The sequence below is a fragment of the Lissotriton vulgaris genome, chromosome 11 (assembly GCF_964263255.1).
Source record: "Lissotriton vulgaris chromosome 11, aLisVul1.2, whole genome shotgun sequence".
NCBI lineage: Eukaryota > Metazoa > Chordata > Amphibia > Caudata > Salamandridae > Lissotriton > Lissotriton vulgaris.
Genome location: NC_141699.1, coordinates 248,616,964 through 248,639,389, shown reverse-complemented (window position 1 = coordinate 248,639,389; position 22,426 = coordinate 248,616,964). Strand labels below are relative to the sequence as shown.

The 22,426-nt window shown below is 48.8% G+C and overlaps 1 protein-coding gene across 10 annotated transcripts in view; it reads left to right on the top strand.

Annotated features, from left to right (window-relative positions):
• The window catches only part of CHEK2 (checkpoint kinase 2), a 322,684-nt gene that overhangs the window by 31,717 nt on the left and 268,541 nt on the right, over positions 1 to 22,426 (top strand). For 9 of the 10 annotated variants that reach the window (XM_086943157.1, XM_086943155.1, XM_086943159.1 and 6 more), the window contains exon 4: positions 2,327 to 2,562. In XM_086943157.1, coding sequence (XP_086799283.1) covers positions 2,334 to 2,562 — 229 coding nt within the window. In that variant the 5' untranslated portion in view covers positions 2,327 to 2,333. Of the gene's footprint in view, positions 1 to 2,326; positions 2,563 to 22,426 lie in introns of those variants that run through there. The other variant, XM_086943160.1, reaches the window with a different exon arrangement.

Sequence of the window (22,426 nt, the reverse complement as noted above, 5' to 3'; positions counted from 1 at the left end):
TCTTTGACTCGCTGTTGATAGGGCCCACCAGTAAGCATACCAGTCTTGGTCATGCTCCAGCTTCAACTGCTAGGCAACATTATGAAACGCAAGCCCACGCCATTTTTGGGTCTCATGTGTGAGGTGTAGCCTCAAACCTATAATGCAATGAGTGATGAACGGAATACTTGAATTAACCCCCCCCCCCCCCCCCCCCCCACTGATAACTACTCAGTCCATTTTAATATGCTAACTGGCACTATTGGCTGATGTGCAAATCAGCTTTGATTCTAGTAGCAGGCCCAACTGAATGGATAACCTGTGACCCTATTGAATCGGCACACAAGCAACCCCAGAGTTGTTTCAGCTTTGTTGGGCCTGATCAGTGAGGTGCTATTTGACACAGTTGATTATTCCATCTTTCATAACACAAGTATAATGTAAAGGTATTGGTGGATAGGTTCTACAGTCGCTCACCTGCTACCTCGGTGATAGCTACTAGTATGTAGAAAACAAAGATTCTAGATCTTCTGGTGTACAATCTCCTTATTGGATTCTATCTTTGCACTTTAAAACATAATAGGACCCACTTGGCACCCCCTTAGTTGATTTTGGCATCCCTTTTAATTCGTATGCTGACGATACTCTCCTTAATGCTTAGATTCTTTATCCAGTTCCTTTAGAATCCGAATACATCCTCTGAACTCATTGCCTAACCCTTACTGTGGTGTGCATTAATGTATGCAAATACGTTTTCCATAATGCATGTATTTCTATATTCAATTCAACCTTTTGAACAAAGAATAACTACAGTAGAAGATCCATGGTTTCATAAGGAAAAACCTTATCCTTTTAAAGCCTTTGCTTTTTATTTGCAGATTGTCAGACCACAGACAAGCCAAAATCCACCCTTATGTTGTTCATACTATTTTCCTCTTCTGGAGCTCTCTACATTGACCTACCAATTTTGCCTTCAGTATATGTTCACCTCCAATATGTTAATCATCGCATAACCTCATAGATGCTATTAAACATTCCTCCCCAGTGCTGCGCTGTCCATTGGAACTAGTGCTGAATGGACGTCCAATGGTCGTGCGCAGCACTGGGGAGGTAGTGCTGCCGTCGGCCAATGCACTGAGGCAGCACTTAAGGGGTTAACTATTTTCTTTGCTATGTTATTGTTATTGTTAGCTTCGGTTTATATAGCGCCAACTCACCGGCAGGTCTCAAGGCGCTCATGACCGAAGGACAAAACAACTATTTAGCAGATCGGAGAATCAGTCGCATAGTGCAGACTAAGGTGAACCCAGAGCCTCCCTGAATAGAAGTGTATGTAAATGGCTTGTCTTTTATAATCTTTTGTTGCAAAGTGCTCTGACAATCTGACAATGGCAGCATGTTGTGTGAATGTTGAGTGTTACTCCACTGAAGCAAACTTGCATCTCATGGACTCCTGCACTGTTCAGTTAATTTACATATTTGTAATCTTCTGATCCCTTCGCCGTGCTACCTTGGGCGATGCTCCAGTTCAAGGACACTTTTGTATTTTTTGAAATGCCTTTTTTGGCTTACGACGTTTCTCCACTGACCTCCGTATCTGGCAAATATCACAAATTATGTTTAAGACAAATGTTTGCATAATGATTTACGTGGAGTGGAAGTTTAAGCAAAGCATTGGGACATGCTGGCACATTTCTGGGGTTCCCTTTTGTGCTATTTGCCAATATGACTTGGAATAATAATGCATAGCCTATTTACTGTGGAGTTTCCTTGTCTTTGATTACACCACAGGCTGTCTTGGCCCGCCTTAAGAATGGCGACCATATTTTTATGAGGTTGGTAACTGCAGATGAATTATGGGATCAACAGGAGCACTGCTAAAAGCAGCCGAAATCTGTGGGTGAAAGTCCCCACTAAAAGGATGAACCAATGCATAGTCCGACACTGAATTACTAGTGTTTTTCTTAGAGAATCCTCATGGTTTAGCTCGCAAGGGGCTGCATTTTCACCACCCTGGAATTATTGTTACCATGGAGATTGGTTCCTTTTAGAGTGGGAAAGCACAGACACTTTTTTCAGGCCACTTAACTAGGGGCCTTAGTGTCTGGCTTTGTCTTTGCAAATAGCTCAACAAAAAATGTAAGTCCTCTCAGTCCCTATGATAGTACATTGATTTTGAATGTTTGATCAATTCTTCCAACGTAATTTTAAAATGGGATCATTCTTGCATACTTGTTTGAAAATATGGTCAAATGTTAGCATTGAGCCTACATATAGTCTTTCTAGAATGTGTTTTTCTTTGGAAACCCTGTACAGTGTGAAATGATGTCTTTTATTTTGGCTCTAGTTTGATAATGTCGATGGAGCCGGCTGAGTCGCAGCAGTCGCAGAGTGGCTCTAGTTCTTCCAGTGGGCCCCGCTCTTCTAGCCAGTCTTCGTCCTCTGGTTCTGGGACACTGAGTTCTTTGGATACAGTTGCTGCTCATGATCTCGCCTCAATTCCCGAAGATCCTGAAACTGAGGAACTTGTTCCTCAACCTTGGGGGCGCCTCTGGGCACTTTCAAAAGGTTTTGTGAACCATGGTGAGAAATTCTCTTTTCTGTGAATGTTTAAGCAATGAAATCCTGAATCTTTGTTTGACTGTGAACTCCATTTATAATGTGTTGCATGCAGTTATGAAAAGCCTTCTCTGGTCCACCTTGACATAATGTTCCCCCAACTTCAGGCAGTGAAGTGCACGTTTCACTTTATTTGAAATTGCTGTGGTAAGATTTTTTGGAGGTCAGCTTTTTTCAGAAGGAATGTTAAGCAGGTGTACACAACTGTTTAATTTTTTGCTTTTACTTCAGCATCTATTTGTCGACAGCAGACATACCTCAAAGCTTGGAGTGATTTAGTAGAAACACACATGGTATACAACAGTGTAATTGAGCTCAATCAAACAAAGCACCAACAGGAAGCGCATTGCCTTTGCATGCACCTCCCCATTGCACATTGCATTGAGATAAATAATAGTTTTTTTTAGCTTCCCTTTAAGCTCCACAAGGCAGGGTCATCTATGGTAAAGGGCTGCACCATCATCTCATGGAGATTCCATTTGGGCACCTCCATTCAGAGCACACATTGACTACGAGGGGTATGCAGAGCCCTTTGCCACCCTAAAGAGATTTTAAGCTTACTGAGACAGCATTAAGGGATGTGCAACTGAAGGTATTTGTAGCCAAGACATAACAGTTTTTACCATGAACATAAATTCAAACATAGCAAATGTTTTTGAAGGGGGTGGGGGCATTTGAATAAACTTGTGGGTCGGAAACACAAGTCTAGTGACTGCATATAAAATTGCCTTCAGTGGAGTAAGAGAAACCCACTAAGACCGAATTCACCTGTACAGGACCAGAAAGTGGACCACAGTCTTCAGGACGAAGACTAGGATGTAGGTAGGTCCAGAGCTATGGAAGGTTCTGTGTACCAGTCAGTAGTGCTTTATTGCGTGACTACTTAAAATCGTTATAAACCCTTTTGGGGTGCCGCTTGAGGCTTGGGACGTTGATTGTCTGCTGTTCGCCCTTTCCCTACCTCGGAGTGAGAGCTGGGATTTCTTGCTGCCAGACGGGGACCAGCGCCGCCAAAGGAACCACCGGGTGAGACGCGGGACTGCGAGGACCAGGGGGCCAAGCAACACCTGACAGGCCGCACCTGGTCCTCTTCCCGCCCCGCCCCCTCGGCATTGAAAGTGCCTCGCGGACCCGGTCCTGCGGGTGCCGCTTGAGGCTTGGGACGTTGACTGTCTGCTGTTCGCCCTTTCCCTACCTCGGAGTGAGAGCTGGGATTTCTTGCTGCCAGACGGGGACCAGCGCCGCCAAAGGAACCACCGGGTGAGACGCGGGACTGCGAGGACCAGGGGGCCAAGCAACACCTGACAGGCCGCACCTGGTCCTCTTCCCGCCCCGCCCCCTCGGCATTGAAAGTGCCTCGCGGACCCGGTCCTGCGGGTGCCGCTTGAGGCTTGGGACGTTGATTGTCTGCTGTTCGCCCTTTCCCTACCTCGGAGTGAGAGCTGGGATTTCTTGCTGCCAGACGGGGACCAGCGCCGCCAAAGGAACCACCGGGTGAGACGCGGGACTGCGAGGACCAGGGGGCCAAGCAACACCTGACAGGCCGCACCTGGTCCTCTTCCCGCCCCGCCCCCTCGGCATTGAAAGTGCCTCGCGGACCCGGTCCTGCGGGTGCCGCTTGAGGCTTGGGACGTTGATTGTCTGCTGTTCGCCCTTTCCCTACCTCGGAGTGAGAGCTGGGATTTCTTGCTGCCAGACGGGGACCAGCGCCGCCAAAGGAACCACCGGGTGAGACGCGGGACTGCGAGGACCAGGGGGCCAAGCAACACCTGACAGGCCGCACCTGGTCCTCTTCCCGCCCCGCCCCCTCGGCAAACGACCATTCCTTGGGAGCATTAAATCATTGCACGCCTCCCGCAACGCGGGACGCACGCAGGACGTAGCCGGGGCTAAGACCGGGCAAAGAGCGGGCCGTTTTAGGCCGTTTGAGGCCGGCAGAGACCGGACCGGGCCCCCCCTCTAACGTTGTCCCTGTCCCAAGGCTCTTCTCCTTACTCCATCAGCCTGCGGTTCTGACTGTTCCTCTCGCCATGGCTACTAGAGTATCCAGGAGCAAGGCTGCCCAACAGTGCTCTAGCACACTGGAAAAATTCTTTCCGAAGGCCAGTGCTGCGGCTAGCAAAGGTCACACAGTATCAGACACTCTCCTTGAGGTGAACTTAGAAAATGCGTCAGTGTCAGTGGACCCCTCGGACTCTTCTTCCATCGATGTTAGTACTCCAATACCCCTTGACGCCACCCATCTATCTCTCATGGATAGCATTGATCAGACAATCGAGTCAGTCCTCCAACAACTTAGGACCCCGTCTAATCTACTGAGGGATAGTGAGCCTTTGCGCCCCTCAGGGGTGGTGGAGACCACTCCGTATATGAACTGTGCGGAAATGACTAAGGCGCAGAATGAAGGGCAAGTTGCAGCGCCAACAGATCCCGTAGGCAGTAGAGTGGACCATCCTCCGAAAAGGAAAAGGACAAGGAAGCTTAGAGGGGCAAAAAGGGCCAAAGTGGATAAAACCAACCCAACATTAGATGTTAGCTCAGACATTTCGGCTTCTCCTGTGGTTACTTCCCCGGGAATTGGGTCTGATCAACCAGACTCACCATTAGCCACAGTGGTACCTGGGTGTTCTGGGCCGTTGATATTTGGTGGAAATCCTCCTAATACGGCAGAGGCTCTAATTGGCTCATTTAGGGACATTCTTAGGAGCCTGTTGGAGCCCCTGTCTGCAAAACTGGACTCCATAGCTGCTAGACTCAGGGCTATAGAAAATGCACATAACAGAAATAGTCCTAGCAGGGGGTTGGGTCCAAGTGCACAGACGGCTCCCCGGAAATCTGTAGGGAATAGACCATCTACTGCTGGAACAAGCATACAGGCCCGACTGGGGCACAACACAGTGTTACAGGCAGTCATGCTCCCCCACTGCCCTCTTCACAAACGTCTAGGCCCCCTGTCCCTGCACCTAGAAGATCTAAGCAACCGACACTACCCCTTCCAACGAGTGGGGGGCGAGTTAACAATGAACATACTGGTCGCCCCATTAGCCCCAACACTAGGCGCAGGGCGGTCAATCTGCCCCCTGAGGCTGTGCCCTACACAGCGATTATGGTGGGAGTTCCTGAGCTCACTGGCGACACCAGAGAGCCACAGGACTCACTCCGTAATAAGGTAATTAGCTGGCTTAGCATTAACAGGCCCCTCCCTTCCAATATCAAAGGTGATGTGTTGATGGTTAGAAGGATCCCATGGATCGGAGTCACCCCCAAAAACAGGGTAGGGGACTGTATCATAATTAGTTTTAAAAGCCCACTGGTTGCCCCTTACATTTGTAACTGGCTGGTAAGGCCGGATAATTCCAACATAGAAAATAGTGTCCCTCTCATACTTCTACCCAAATGTTTCCAATCTAGTAGTGGGGAGGGAACAGAGTTGGACCAGAGTGGGCTTCGCCGTAGATGGTTCACGGTACAGACCCAAGTACAACACACTGCCCGCCCATGGCAATTCTGTCCATCAGAATAGATTCTCCTGCCTGGACCAAGTAGATTGACCAAAAAGGGGAGACTCACCACAACACCTAGTAATTTCTGCCTATGGGTCTACACTCGGGGGGGGGGGGAAGGCACATCTGTTCCCGTAATTGAAAAAAGGTCCCTGGCCCCTGTAAATGAGGGGGGGACCGCCCTGGGAAGCATCCAAGTTTTAGATGAGGATCCTCCAAGCACACCAACTGCTCTTACAACGTAATTGGTGGAGCTTGTTGAATTACCCACCCCGTCGCCCATTACTACTGGTTTGGGTGACCTGGGTAATTCTGCACATGACATCCCGCCTGCACTAAGTGAAGCAGGTCCACAATCCCAAGGTCCAGGCCTGACTATCCTTTCCTGGAATGTAGCTGGCATCTCAAGTAAGGTGGGCACCCCGGAGTGGGAAACTCTGGTTAGTAAAAGTGACATCCTCCTCTTCCAGGAGACATGGGCTAGGGCACCACAGCTTAGGAGGGGATATGACATTTTTGAAATCCCGGCAAAGTCGAATGGGAGGGGGAGACCCTCGGGCGGTTTAGCAATCTGGGTGGCGAGCCACATTGGGTGTCAAGTGGAAAGGATGGACACACTCTCACAGGACATTCAGTGTGTGCTCCTCAGATGGCCTGGTAAAAGTACATAGGCTATTGTTAACGTCTACTCACGACCAGTCGCTGTGGGCAAGGAATCCCCAACCCTAGTTGATCTTTCATCTTTTCTAGGGCAACTGCCAGGTGACCTGAAAATAGTGATGGGAGGAGATTTCAACTGCCATTTTGAACCCCTGGAAGGTCTAATGGAGGGTGCCTTCACTGCCGAGGATGACCACTGGGGAGTTCCACCTTCCACCTCACCTCACCCCAAAGCTTGGTCTCCGTTGGCAGTACAACTTACCTCTCTCACTCTGAACTTTGCACTGAGGGCGTGTAACGGACGCACCCCTTCTGACACTCCTTCGGTGTGCACTTTTAACAAAAAGGGCCATGAGTCAAGGTTGGACTATATATTTATAGATATTTCCCTGTGGCCCAAAGTTCAAGATTTTAGAGTGATCCCGAGGACAGACAGTGACCACAATTCCCTTCTGTTGGAGATCCAGCACCCTGCCCCTGCTGTAGGGCTGCCAACTACCGATTCTGGAGTCGACCAGGGAGACATACTACTCACTACAAGTAGGCGCCGGGTGAAATGGGGGAAGCTAGTTGACAAAGAAGAAGCTATAAATAACCTCTATGGCATAGCACTCCCCAGGTTCCAGGAGGTGGATGCTCTCATCAATCAACCAAGACCCTCTGACTACAATGAAAGACTATTTGGCATTCACCAGGCCTTAGTGAGGGACCTTGCAGATGTCTTCAATCCGGCGCTGCCCACCAGAAGGAAAAAGACTCGCGCTCCGACTTGGTACACCTCCACCTGTAGGAAAACTAAGTCTGAGCTACTTTCCGCAATTAAAGAGGGTAGCGATAAGGTGAAGGTTGCAGCCCTTAGGAGGGGGTACAAGTTAGCACTGGCCAACGCAAGGGCAGAGTGGGATTGGAACCACTGGCATGAACTGACTGAAGCCCTCAAATCCAAAGACTCTAGAAAATTTTGGGCTCTGGTAAATAATGGGACAGGGGATCTGTTATCCGCAGTAGAACCCAATATTGCCCCCTCTATTTGGGAGGCTCACTTTGGGACACTATATCAAGAAACCACTCTCTGGCCTGAAGGGATGGTGGTGGAGTCCCCCTGCCCTTCAGATGTGGCCCTGGAATTTTCCTTGGGGGAGGTGAAGTTAGCACTGGAGCGCCTAGCGCTGGGGAAGGCACCGGGGTTGGATAAGCTACCCGGTGATCTGTTCAGATACCACCCTGACATCTGGGGCCCGTACTTTCTTGTTCTCTTTAATGCTATATTGGGAGGTATGGCGGTCCCTTCCTCTTGGCTAGGGGCTGAAATAGTTCCGATTTACAAGAAAGGGTCCCCTTTGAGTCCGGCAAACTATAGGCCTATTAGCCTGATAGATGTTCCCCAAAAGCTTTTTGCGCGCCTCATTCTGAACCATCTATTAGACTGGGTGGAGGAAAATGACATCATGAGTCCCCTGCAGGCTGGCTTCAGGAAAAACACGTCGACCATGGACCAGATCTTCCGCCTCGTTCTCCTCTACTGGAAGACGGTGAGGATCGAGGGGGGGAGATTGTACATGGTCTTCGTGGATCTGAGGTCAGCCTTTGACCTAGTCCCGCGCAGGAAACTGTGGGAGGTGCTGGAAAAGTTAGGAATTCCCCCCCAGCTACTTAACATCTTAGCCAGGCTGCATGAGAACAAGTATGCACAAGTCAGGTGTGGGAGAGATGGCAAACTTTCATCCATGTTTCCTGTCCGTCGAGATGTGAGGCAGGGTTGTGTCTTGGCACCGACCCTGTTTTGCTTATTCATCAATAACGTCATCTCACACCTGGAAAACGTCAAGGACAACGACGCCCCCTATTTGGCAGGTAGAAAGGTACCGGCAATCATGTTTGCCGATGACACCCTCCTCCTTTCAAAATCCCCCATGGGGATCCAGAGGATCCTGGATGGATTTGGTCTTTTCTGTCATCAGCATGGGTTGGAGGTGAACACAGAAAAGACCAAGTTCATGATCTTCAACCCACCAACCAAAACTAGGCCCCATCCCACCCTGGGGACCGCCAGCCTTGAGAGGGTCTCCACCTTCATATATCTGGGGGTAACACTGCAGGAAAATTTATCATGGGACCGCCAGATAGTACGATCTAGGGCCAAATTATCCCAACTGTCAGGTGCAATCCTGAAAGTGGCTAATACTTCTTCCTTCAAGCCCATAAGCCCGGCCCTTGAAACTTACAAGACCCAGGCCAAGGCTGCGGCCATGTATGGCAGTGAGCTATGGGGGTACAAAGCGGTGAAGGACTTATCAACAGTTGAAAATAGTTTTCTAAGGCGCCTTCTAGCCCTTCCACGTGCCACGCCACTTCAGCCTCTGAGAATGGACATGGGGCTCCCCCCTATTGCAGAGGAGCTTGTGTCAAAGCCAGTGAAGTTCTGGCACAGGCTCTGGTCTACGGACGAACTTCATCATTATAGGGAGGATCTCACCCATGTCATGAGTTTAAACTGCAGTGGCAAAATCCCCTGGCTCACCTTTGTGGAAAATGAACTGTCTGCCATCAATCTCCGCGACCTGTTGGAGGACCCCGCGCAAGGCTGTCAAACAATCTCGCGCAAAGCCCTGGCACAAATCTACAAAGCCCTGTCCCTTGCTCACTTGATGGACGCTCAAAATAGCGGCACCCTAACCTTGCGATTTTTAGAATCCAAAAATTCTTATGCTTTTGAACCTTTTATGGATTTTCTTTCCCATCCTGGCGAGGAAACTGTATGTTCAATGGAGGCTTGGCACACTCCCCATTAACTCATACACCTGCAAGTGGACAAATGGGGGCGATAAAACATGTCCCTGCTGCAACAACCATGTGGAAGATGACCCCCACATCTTGTTTGTGTGCCCTGCATACCAAAGGCCCAGAAAATACTGGATAGCGCCGCTATGTAAGAACCTGGGGTTTAGAGAGTATGCACAGGCATACAGGATTTTGAAAACCAGCACCCTGGGCCACATTGTGTTCGCTGTTTCCAAATTTCTTATGGCCATATGGTTGATCAGAAAGAAAAAATCCTCTGAAGCCCCCTGAACTTTCTAATGCAATTATAAATCACTCCTCGCTGGGAGAGCGGACTCTATTTAAATGTATTTTAAAATTATGTATTTTAATGTCTGTAATGTTTGCATTGCATCTTTTATGGTCTATATGGCCGAAATAAAGAATTTTTGGAATTTGGTTATAAACCCTTTTGGAATGAAATACACCAATATAACATTCGGACCCCAACATTCTTTTATAAACCGGCAATATATAGGGCATGGGTCTTTTGGTCGGCAAATTATACAACAGGTCATCACAAGATTAAAACCACAGGACGTAAAAGTTTCTGGAATTATATTGGAAGCATGCATAATGTCAAATATGAAGAGTTCCAAACGGTCAAAACTTTTCGAATGATTCCAAACTTGGCATAACTAAGCCCTACATCCCGAGTCTCAATGTCAACTGCAGGAATTGCACTGCTTAATATATCGTACTATAATTTTAAGGAACAGCAGGAGGTGGCATTTCCAATATAATTACAACATTAGTGGCAAGAGTGCAAGCTCACTTAAATGTCGCATGCAGATCCAATAACAATTGTAGGCAAGTATTTCTTTTATAGTGCAGTGGGCATTGGTTCGTTTGTCAGCAAGTTATAAAATTAAACATAACAACAAAATCAGAAACTCAGTGGGAGTAGACATATAATGTATGATTTAAGAAGAACTCATAATGTTCAGAGTGCAAAGAGCCAAATGGTCAGAGCTTTACAAATAGCTCAGAACTTAGCATGGCCAAGTCTACTTTCTGAGTCGCAAGACCAACTGCATGAGTCCTAATCCTGACCTTAATATACCACACCAACATTTTAAGAAACAGCTAGAGTTGACATTGTGCAACTCGCTGAAATGATGCATGCAGATAGAACAATTGTAAGCAAGGATTTATCTCAAAGTGCATAGTGCAGTGCCGCTAGGATGTCCTGTATACAGCTTATGTTTACGAGGTGGAAATAACCAAGTTAGAGGACCATTCGCTAAGGTGCTAAGTGCCGGTACAAGATCAATTTGTAAGCATGGAAGTGCCACGTGCTGGTGCAAGAGTGCTTTATAAACATTCAATAACAGTCAAAGTGCAAGGTGCCACAATGACCAAACTAATCAGTTGAGTCCGAGCGGAGCCCACCTTCGGGCATCCGCTTGAAGGACGAAGATGCTTGATCGTTAAAGTGCCACATGCTAATTTAAAGGTTTTGTGAGCAAACCTAGCATGTAAAAGACATAGTTCAGGTTCGGCTCTGTTTATAGACTATCATTTATTTCAAAGTGCCTGCTTATCATGCCATATCAATCAACGTCATTCTTGAGTTTATACTTGAGACAGTCCATTCAGGCGGTTCCTGAGGGTGGGCGGGCATCGTAAAAGTCTTCCAGCAATAGTAAAAAACTGATGTAGAATATGTCAAGGCCTCTTTGCGTGTTCTTATACCATTTTGCAGAAAAATTGCTCTTGAACAGACTCTTCTCGGGAGCAGCTGTGCTGGGGAACAACATACAATGTGTACTGCCGATTCCGAGGGGTATTGGCACAGCCGCAGTGCCCATGACCTTCAGGAGTGTTCTTTGCGTGGGTCCTATATTCCTGTATGGGCTTTAAGAGCCTGGCCAGCAGGATGTTCTTTAAACCTTGTCTTTCCAAGACTGCTTTCAAATGTGGCTGACAACAGGTGGATTCATGCGATGTATCGGGTCCCTCTTCTCCCGAAATGTTTCTGATTTGATTTATGTCCCGTTCCATTGATATGCACTTGTCCTGCTCTTTTAGGGTCCTCTTTAAGTGCCTTGCTGTTATGAGTGGGGTCTGTTGTACACTCAGAGGTTTATTAAACTTGACCTCCAGCACTACCTTGGTACCTTGACCAGCTACTCTTTTTACCCTGAAATATCACACACAAGGCACCTCTCCTTGAGCCTGGATCCGCCCTGGCCACGCAATGGTGATACTTGATCAAAACCCTTATTGCATTCAATGTCCATTTTCATGAGGCCAAACTCTAGGCGGATCAGTGTGCGCTGAGTTGTTTGCAGAATCTTTTATATTTTCCTATATGGCCGAGATACCCGCCACCCCCTCTCAACACAATCCCCAAGAATTGGGAAACCGGAAACAGTTCTTGAACTTTTGGAAGGCGGGAAGGGAGTCACCCTTCCCGGCCGTATTTATTAAAATATGAAACAAAAGAAAACATTAAAATAACAGTTTCATATAATGTACAATTTCATTTCCACATTACGATGTTTGGCTAACCTTAACAGATCTCTAATACAAAGGTTCTCCTAGCCGATCTAACATCCTACAAACATTTGACTTGAAATTGTACATCCTAACGTTAAGGGCCAACGGCAAGGTCGTAACCGGTGTCAGATCCCTAAACCAGAAATACCCCCCTCACTTGTGAGAGGGGCGACCGCACCGGGACGTACCTCAAGTGCATCTACCAATTTCCCTTTGTACTTGACGGGGGCCCAATAAACTCGACGCCATTTAACGGTCGTTCGAGGGCTCGTGTGAGGTGTCTAAAAGGTAGCGTAAACCCCCTCCCGCACCCCACACAACTTACCCATCTGCCGTCGCAGATGTCCTGGCCCCGGGAAATTACCCAGGAGGGGCCGTAGCCCCTCCTATCCAGGAAGGGGCCTTGACCACCTTTCCTTTCCTTCCGGCGGCCTCTCCTTAGACAGGACCGCCTCCCCGTTGAAGGGCCAATTGGCCACCTCCCCCGCGCGCTCCCATCCGTAATGGGTGACGCCCCCTCATAGGGATCTTCCAATTACTGCTCACCGATCATGACCTTACCGCCCGACCAAAATAAATACGACAGTTCTACCTAATTTACTAAGATTTACAAAGCAAAACAACATTTATTATTAGTCGAAAATGCTGATCAATCCTTGTTCAAAATTACTTTATTTGCAAAATATACTGAAAATAACCAATCTTTATTGCATCGTTAAGAAATTTCACGACGATCATCACAACCTGTAAGAAAACAGATAAAACCAAAGATACTATATCAACTGTATTTCCCCCGAATTGCTGTCCTCAGGGGCTGGTGGGTGGGTCAAAATTGCTCTTCGTTCCGTCTCGAGCTCACGTGCAGCGGGGAGGTGCAGCTTCAGAGCACAGGAACAAGAGGATGCTTTCTTGGCTTCCGCTCCTTTTAACCGTCTTCAGGGTGGGCGTGAACCCGCCCCCGCCTGCCTCCGAGGGCGTGGCCGGCCGCGTTGGTGTCTAGGCCAGCCCACTCTAGGGCGGGAAAAAGGCGCGCCCCGGCTACGCCGCTTCGGGCATACCAGCCGAGACCCGCCTCCCGCCCAAGATGGCTTCCCGGGGGGATCGTGGTACTCCACCATACGTTCGGGGGGACCGATTGGTCGCCCCTTTCCATATGGCCGAGATACCCGCCACCCCCTCTCAACACAATCCCCAAGAATTGGGAAACCGGAAACAGTTCTTGAACTTTTGGAAGGCGGGAAGGGAGTCACCCTTCCCGGCCGTATTTATTAAAATATGAAACAAAAGAAAACATTAAAATAACAGTTTCATATAATGTACAATTTCATTTCCACATTACGATGTTTGGCTAACCTTAACAGATCTCTAATACAAAGGTTCTCCTAGCCGATCTAACATCCTACAAACATTTGACTTGAAATTGTACATCCTAACGTTAAGGGCCAACGGCAAGGTCGTAACCGGTGTCAGATCCCTAAACCAGAAATACCCCCCTCACTTGTGAGAGGGGCGACCGCACCGGGACGTACCTCAAGTGCATCTACCAATTTCCCTTTGTACTTGACGGGGGCCCCAATAAACTCGACGCCATTTAACGGTCGTTCGAGGGCTCGTGTGAGGTGTCTAAAAGGTAGCGTAAACCCCCTCCCGCACCCCACACAACTTACCCATCTGCCGTCGCAGATGTCCTGGCCCCGGGAAATTACCCAGGAGGGGCCTTGACCACCTTTCCTTTCCTTCCGGCGGCCTCTCCTTAGACAGGACCGCCTCCCCGTTGAGGGGCCAATTGGCCACCTCCCCCGCGCGCTCCCATCCGTAATGGGTGACGCCCCCTCATAGGGATCTTCCAATTACTGCTCACCGATCATGACCTTACCGCCACAGGCCGGATAGTTGACCGGCTATCCGGACCCCCCACAACACTCCTACCTAAAGGTCATGCTGTAAACTCCTTAACCATGCTATGAAGTCTCCTATGAGTAATTCGTTCCCCACCCGGGACAAATGAACCCCGTCCCCCAGATACATACTGTCCCCTTTAATACAACCATGCGAAACAGAATGCAGTGTACTTGAACGAAACAATCTACTCATTTTATTATTAATTTTCCTTACTGAATGATTCAGCGCAGAAACAGAAATAGCCCCCCGCCACACTTTCCGTGGGATCATATGGGACCATGCAATTGTGCACCCTGGAACTCTTCTCGCCAACCAACTTACCGTGGAAAGCATCGCCTCAAGAAGAAGTCGTCTACCAGTGGCCACCAAATCATTGCCCCCAAGATGTACTATGACTACAGACGGCGGTGACCTTGTCCGCCCTAACAAACCCTCGAAAAATGAGCGAAACTGGTCAACACAGAGCCCGCCCCTTCCGTAGAAGGACACACTGTACCCGTATTCCCCAGCCACGTGAATCAGGTCACCTGCTTTGAATACGTCCGCGGCACGCCTCACGTATGAGTGGCCCACGACCCACACCTCCTTTTTCACAGCCGGCAATGTCTGACCGCTGGCCCCCTGGTGTCGGGTCGACTGGACAGTCCGCCCCGCCTCGTAGGCTTGCGCAACTGAAAACCAAACAAAAACAAGAAGCGTGAGTACATCATAACAGCTTCACAACATGTGCAACCGCACATACCTCTTATAACAGTTCGAGGACCAACGCCCCACACGTTTTACTTGTTCAACGTTCAGACCCCTGGCTGCAGCTTCTGTGGCAGCCCCTATCCGAAAGGAATGGGTCCCAAAGTCGCCGGGGTTCAAGCCCGCGGCAGAAATCGACATCGCAAGCACCCGCTGAAACTGAAACCTCGTCAGTGGGGTGGCGTCAGCGTGTCTTAACAAGGTCCCCCCCCCATGCTGCCACCCTCTGTGCTAAATATTCCTCTACGCACCCCACAGGGCACATGGCAGACCCGGGGATCCTCTGGATGATTACGCAGTCCCCGATCGCATCCTGATCGGATTTGGACCTGACAAACGAGACCGTCATTGCCTTCTCCCTGACCTGAATGTGTTCCCGGCACAGTCCCCCCATCGTATCCCGCTTGTTCCTTGCCACTAATTCGCTTACCCGCATAGCCCCATGGAATGCTAATGCAAATGCGGCTCGGAACAACATTGCTTCGTACTGGGATGAACATGTTACCGGTAGCACGGATAATAACTGGGCCAACCTATCCAGACCTATCGGGTGCCTATCGTCTACTCTGCGACCCTCAAGGCGTTGCCACCCACGTAGCGCTTTTTGCACAACGAAAGACGCTGTCGGGTCCTGGATCCCATGAGCCCTTGCCATGAAGGAAATGGCGGCCCGATGTCTCTGGGCCGTAGCTACTGACTTGCCTGCGTGACGTAAAGAGAGCAGGAATCTCACTACACATTCTTCCAGACCCCAAAGCTCCCTCCCGGCAATACCCAAAAAGGCCCAATAGGAACGGAACGCCCCTTCATATGCCTTCCTCGTCCGGGGTGCTAAACTCTCTCCCACGAGGTTTTGTAGTTCGGGGCACCGAGAGACCAGAGAGCTTCGGGAAAGGGTGCCGCCACCGGGTCCGCTGTGGGCAGAAAACCCCAGAAGGCCTGCATACGGAAACGAGAAAGCGCATCAGCCGCTTGGTTCATTACCCCCGGCACGTGTCGCGCCCTAAACAGTACATTCAGTTGCATGCACAGCAACACAATTTCTTTGAGCAGCCTCAGAATCAATTTGCAACGTGCTGCCTGGCTATTGATACACTCAACCACGGTCATGTTATCTGACCAGAACACCACAGAGTGATCCCTAAACCCTTCTGGCCATGTTTTCAATGCTACCAGAATAGGGAATAGTTCGAGAAAAGCAATGTTACTCGTCAACCCGCACTCATGCCACCATGACGGCCATCTTTGAGCCGACCATTGTGTACCCAATATGGCGCCGAAACCCACACTCCCCGCCGAGTCTGTCCACAGCCCCAGCTCCTCGGAAGACACTGCCGGTTTATTCCAGACAATTCGACCATTGAAATCCGCCAGGAATGCAATCCAAATGCGCATGTCCTGGCGAACCTCTGCCGAGAGTCTCGTACGGTGATGTCCTTCCCTCAAGCCGACCATGGACTGCGCAATCGAGCGGGAAAAGGGGCGTGCCATCGGCATTACTCTTAGGGCAAAATTCAACTGACCAACCACCTGTTGCAATTGATGCAAGTTCACTTTCGTTGCACGAATACATGTCTCAAGGGATAACCTGAATTTTAACACTTTTTCTTTAGGTAAACGAAAACAACCCTCCACCGAGTCGAGCTCGATCCCCAGAAACTCAATCAAGGTCGAGGGACCCACCGTCTTACCTGGCGCCAATGGCACACCGAATTGATTCATTAGGACACAAAATTCATGTAAGGCCTGTCCACACTCAGAATCCCCGGCTGCCCCCAGAAACAAAAGGTCATCGAGATAGTGCATAACATGTTGAAAACCTGTCTTTCTTGTGAAAACCCACTGCAGAAAACAACTGAATTTCTCAAAATAAGCACATGAAATCGAGCATCCCATTGGCATACATTTATCCATGTAATAACGACCCTGAAACTGAAAACCAAGGAGACGCTGATCGTCTGGGTGTACCGGGAGCAACCGGAACGCTGACTCGATGTCCGATTTGGCCATCAGCGTCCCGGGCCCCAGGCGATTCAACATGGCTACGGCCTCATCGAAAGATGCGTACCGCACCGAACATACTTCCGGGTTTATCGCATCATTCACGGAAAGACCATGTGGGGCTGACAAATTATGTATCAGCCGAAACTCACCCGGGTCCTTCTTGGGAACCACCCCTAGAGGAGAACACACAAAATTAGCAACTGGTGGCAAATCGAATGGACCGGCGACACGACCTCGAGCCACCTCTTTCCTAATCTTCACCTGCACCACTGCCGTGTGCTGTAAGACCGATAATTGATTCTTACAGTCCGGTACCCCCTGAAAATCCCCCACTGGGATGCGGAAACCATATGAAAACCCGTTCCGTAACACCCCAGCGGAGGCATGATCTGGGTATTCGCTGAGCCAAGGAATCATCGCCATGGTATCAATCGGAGTCGGTAAAGGCGCCCCTCGGACTATATTAGACCTGTTTGGCGCCTCCCTTACCACCGTTCTCACCCGTTTTGGCTCTGCACATGGACTCAGGATGGGATGGCTGCCCGCACCCCCCACACTCATGTCTAAATTTGCATGACCCCTGGGGCCTGGTACATTTGCCCCTGTTAAAATTCCAACAGATCCCCCTTTTACCCGTGTTGCCATTCGGCTTCGTGTGGAACTCGTTACCTGTACCCGTCCGAAAGGGCGACCCAGAGTTTTGGCGGGATGATTCCCCCCCGTTACTCCCCACTAATGGTACCTTCAACATCCCTGTACTCTCCATTTTTTGCCAAGACACAGAGTCGTAACAATCCCAAGACAACAACGGGTTGTGTTCTTTAGCTTTTCTAAACAGATTATCATAGCAGAACCATTGATTGCCCCCATATGCCACAGAATACTCCATAATACGTGACTGATAAATGGGTAACTCGGTCAACAACTCAGGTCTGCGCTCCCCCATGATGGAAGTAAAAATTCCCCATGCTCTGCCCCAAGTACCAATGGTCTCGTCCACCTTAAAGGCGGCCATTTTTGCGCGCCAAACACTCGGATGCATGAGCTCCTTTTTGACTCCTTACATGCTCGATCTCGTAATGGTCGGTAAGCAATGAAAACATGTTAACATATTTATCCGCCCAAATCAATTCCTTGACTTCTAGCGGGACGTGCTGGGCAATCTTCTCCTTTCGAGAAGGTGCAGAGTCCCCCCCCGCAATCGGCAATGGCCGCTTACCTGAAGTAGACCCCCCGCTTGTCGCCGAACTCGGGCCCGCTGTACTCCCCACCGCCGGGACCTGCGGGGGAACAAGAGATGGAGTCTTCGCAGCCTCCCTAGATTCCCGCAGTTGCCTCATCACTGCCCGGGCGTCGTCAGCCGTGGCGCCCTCGCTATCGTTTCCCAACCACGCTGCCAATTGCGCCGCTAATTCGGGGGGGCATATCCTCCCTGTTTGCAGGGGTGATTACCACAGGGATTGGATTCCCCTCCTTTGGCGCCGGGGTTGGCTCCTCTCGTGGCGCTTCGGGAACCGGGGTCTCCCCCCCAAGTGCTCCCCTTCTGGGCCTCTTGCTCTTTCCACTGGGGATTGTTCCTTGTAAAGGCCGTTTCGGTCCTCCCTCCCCGTCCTTAGCCTCCACCTTTCTCTTCAGATCGGCTATCTCCTTCATAAGTATGCGGAGCATCTCCTCGGTACCGACCCGCTTTCCGACCTTCTTGGGCATTCTCAGACGGGATATCTATAAGACAAAAGAGAGATTACAACGCTCAAAATTGCTCTTCGTTCCGTCTCGAGCTCACGTGCAGCGGGGAGGTGCAGCTTCAGAGCACAGGAACAAGAGGATGCTTTCTTGGCTTCCGCTCCTTTTAACCGTCTTCAGGGTGGGCGTGAACCCGCCCCCGCCTGCCTCCGAGGGCGTGGCCGGCCGCGTTGGTGTCTAGGCCAGCCCACTCTAGGGCGGGAAAAAGGCGCGCCCCGGCTACGCCGCTTCGGGCATACCAGCCGAGACCCGCCTCCCGCCCAAGATGGCTTCCCGGGGGGATCGTGGTACTCCACCATACGTTCGGGGGGACCGATTGGTCGCCCCTTTCCATATGCCATTGTATAACAGCGCTCTAAAAGCTTAGTAAGCATGTCAGGAAAAGCACTATGTCCATACTTGTAGTCGGAAGTACTTTTTCCCGTGCTACTCTTCGAATCCCATCTGCCGAATTACTTTGTAAGTTGTGATATAATTTGGATAATGCATACGTGGCTTTGGCTGCTTTCTCCTTGGCCTGCAAGGTGGATTCATCGGTGTCTGACAACCAAACGCCAAGGTAGTTTCATTTGCAGGTCATGTTGACCTTTAAAGGGCCCAATCACCATTCCAGCTCATGTTTCTTGGCCCTTTGGCCAAAGACCAGGAAATAGTTTTTTGCAGCATTTACATGTAAAGCATTCTTTGTATTTAATAGGTGGAGTATACCCAGAGCCCTCTTCCTCCCGATCCTGTTTGATCCAGTAGCACAAGGTTGTTCACATACTGTATGATAGGTAGTTTCATGTTGCCTAACTTGGGTGGGAAGGTGTTCCCTTTCAGCAGCTCCACCCTAGTTCAGCTGTGTCTACATTAAACAAAGTGGGAGCAATGCTGTGTACCTCCTTTAGACCTTTGTTTGTATATATTTCTGCTCTATCATAATTTTGAGTTAGCTTAGTCCGGAACAAGGTGTCCGTACATAGTGCTGTGATAGCTGCCAGGCTTTCCCTTGTATTCCCCACTCTGCGAGTTTTGACAGAGGATGTTTTGATGGATTCCATCAAACATGGCACTGTAATCGAAAACCGGTGTAAAGTGGGGGTGCGTTTCAATGGCTTGGACCCCAGGTAGGAGAGAGCACTCACATTGTCCATGGCAGAGGATTTAGACCCGAACCTCTTCTGATAATATGATATTATTCTTGTTAATCCAGACCTTCAACTTGTTTATAAGCATCTTCGCAAAGGCATTACGATATACGTCTATTAGGGCTATTAACCTGTAATTTTCAGGCAAGGTGTTGGCTCCTTTTTTATGTATTGGATTCAAGCTGGAGTCTTTCCATGAATCCGGGATGGCAGGTAGTAAAATACATTCCTTAAACAGTTTATTCATGTAACGTGCACAAAATGCCCGGTCTTCCGTGAAGAAGCTCCCAGGTAAGACGCCTGGGCCAGGGGCTCCATCTTTACAGATGCTCTTTAAGATACTTAATGTCTCCTTTTCGGTAACTACCATTGGGCTCTCTTCCAAGACTTCTAGGGCAATAACAAGTAGATTCTTGATGGTGTCCCTGTTTTAGTAGGATCTACGTATAGTTTTGCTACATGAACAGCCCATTCATCGTCCGAGACCGCATTCTCCTTGCTGGTAGTTGTGCTTGCCAAGTTGTTGACATTGCTCCAAAATTTCCTGGATTTACTAGGTGCTAGCAGAGAGTATATGTATTCCTCCTCTAGTTGTTTTTGCACTCATATTATTTTTTTTATGTTTTCTATCGTCTTTTAAATTGGTTTCCACTAGGATGTAACTTTTTAATCTCATCAGAGACCAGGCTAGAAATTTGCATTTAGGTGTTTGTCTTTAATGAGAGACTTTACACAAACTATAGAGGCCAACTCGATTGGATCAATGTAAGAATCCTCTTGTGGAGCTAAGGGGAAAAGAATGAAAAATTCCTTCGCTATTATTGAAAGTTTCAATTCTATTAAGGACACGGAGACCAGGATCATGCTGAACCTTCTACTCTAATAAACAGCAGCCACATAAAACCACAACAAAGACTTCGTTTCTCAGAAGCCTCTGGGAAAAAGTCATCAGTTCAATATGAAGTTTACATCCAGTCAATAACATTGGGGACTTTATTAGTTTTTCAACTCAGATGACTCCTCTTTCTTCCTGCGACCAAGATTGACTGAAGTAGCCTTCGTTCCTGTTTGGAACTGTCCGAACCTGAAGAAAATATTGAACAAGCACAAATAAACTTCCACACTTATCAAGCAGAATCACTGATACAAAGCTTCGAAGACAAACATCATAATACACAATTATCCTTTAAATCCTCTGATTTTCCAAAGAGAAAAGGAATGCACAGTAGTATCCACCTATGCTTTGGTGTGAGTATTCATAATAACATAGGGTGGATGAATCCTCACCTCCATGTCCTTAATAGAATTAAAACTTTCTGTTCTGATGACGAGGACATTTTTCATTCTATGTCGGGACCGGAGGCAAGGATTATGCTGGTTTAAAGCTTCACCACCATCAGTGATGTGATGCTAGCAACTGGTTTAAAGTAGACCCTCTCAAAAGTAGAATCGGAAAAGACCAGCATGCTGCATTTAATATATCCTCTAGTTGAGCCCCAATGGAAAAGCTTTGGAAGATTACTCCTCTAGCAAAGTGAGCGCCAGAAATCCGTGCCAGCCTGTTGCATAGCTCATCTGACCCATCTAGCAATAGTAGGTGAGGAGACCACCATGAATGGTTTTCGGAGGGGAGTTGTCTTTCTCAGTGTGGTCGGATATCCCCCCTCATTGCTTCATAACTCTTAATACACCTCACATTACACAATTGAGGGGAATCTGGAAAGAAAGGGTAAGAAACCATTTGTGAGTTACATTTTGTACGACAAGAGACCTGAAAAGTAACCCCATCCAGGGTAAACAGTCTACCTGTTATGCCTAGTGCTCTGGTGTAGGAGACCCTTCGACCTGAAATCTGACATAATAAGGTGATCAACTTGGATGAGAGTTCCTTTCTTGAAAGGTACTTATTGGACTGCTAAGACGAGAAAAGGTTAAGGACCTTATTGAGATCCCATAGGGTTAAATACTGAGGTTCTGGTGGGAGGGATAACCAAAGGCCCCTAATGAGTTTCCCCACCTCATCAAGTGGACGATCACCAATTGCCGTCCGATATTGCTGACATGAGTGTTGATGGATCGATCAGCTAGGTCCTCAGTGGCCATGCAGGCCAACAAATTCAAGCTATGCACCACATCTGCCTTCACCTGATCCAGGAGTCGTTGGTGACACCAGCCCAACCATTGAGACCACGCGGTATACCATTTGGTGGTACTGTCAGCCCATGCCTAGGAGAGGAGTGACTCAGTGGGGCCAAAGTTGTAGGATCTTCCAGTGTTCTTTGTAATTCTCCATCCCGTACGGAGGAACCCTCCAACACCCTGGGGTCTCGAAGGAGAGCCCGAAAGAGGTGTAGAAGGATTGGAACCTGATACCAGACTTGTGATTTCCTGACTGGGAACACAAACACCATCTCCGCTTCTGCCTCCGCACCCGAGAGGAGCATTATCATCGTGAATGGAGGAAAACCATACCTCTACTCCGGTAAACAGTCCTGGAGAAAAGCATCCAGTACTACCGCTTCGAGATCTGGGGCCAACTGAAGTATCTGGGAAGATGATGGTCCAGGCGTGATGCAAAGAGATCCACTGGAAATGGACCCCACCGGGCCTGGAGAACAAGTCCCTGGCCAGATCCAAGAGAATCTTGGATCTAGTGTCCCATAAGGTGGTTTATATAATGCACTGCCTCTATGTTGTCCATCTTGAGTAGGACACAACATTTAGTTTGATCCTTGGTTCAACACCAGAACTTGAAGGAACCTGCCAGAAGTACAAGACAGTTGATGTGCAGGGATCTGTGGTGAGAGGACCAACTAA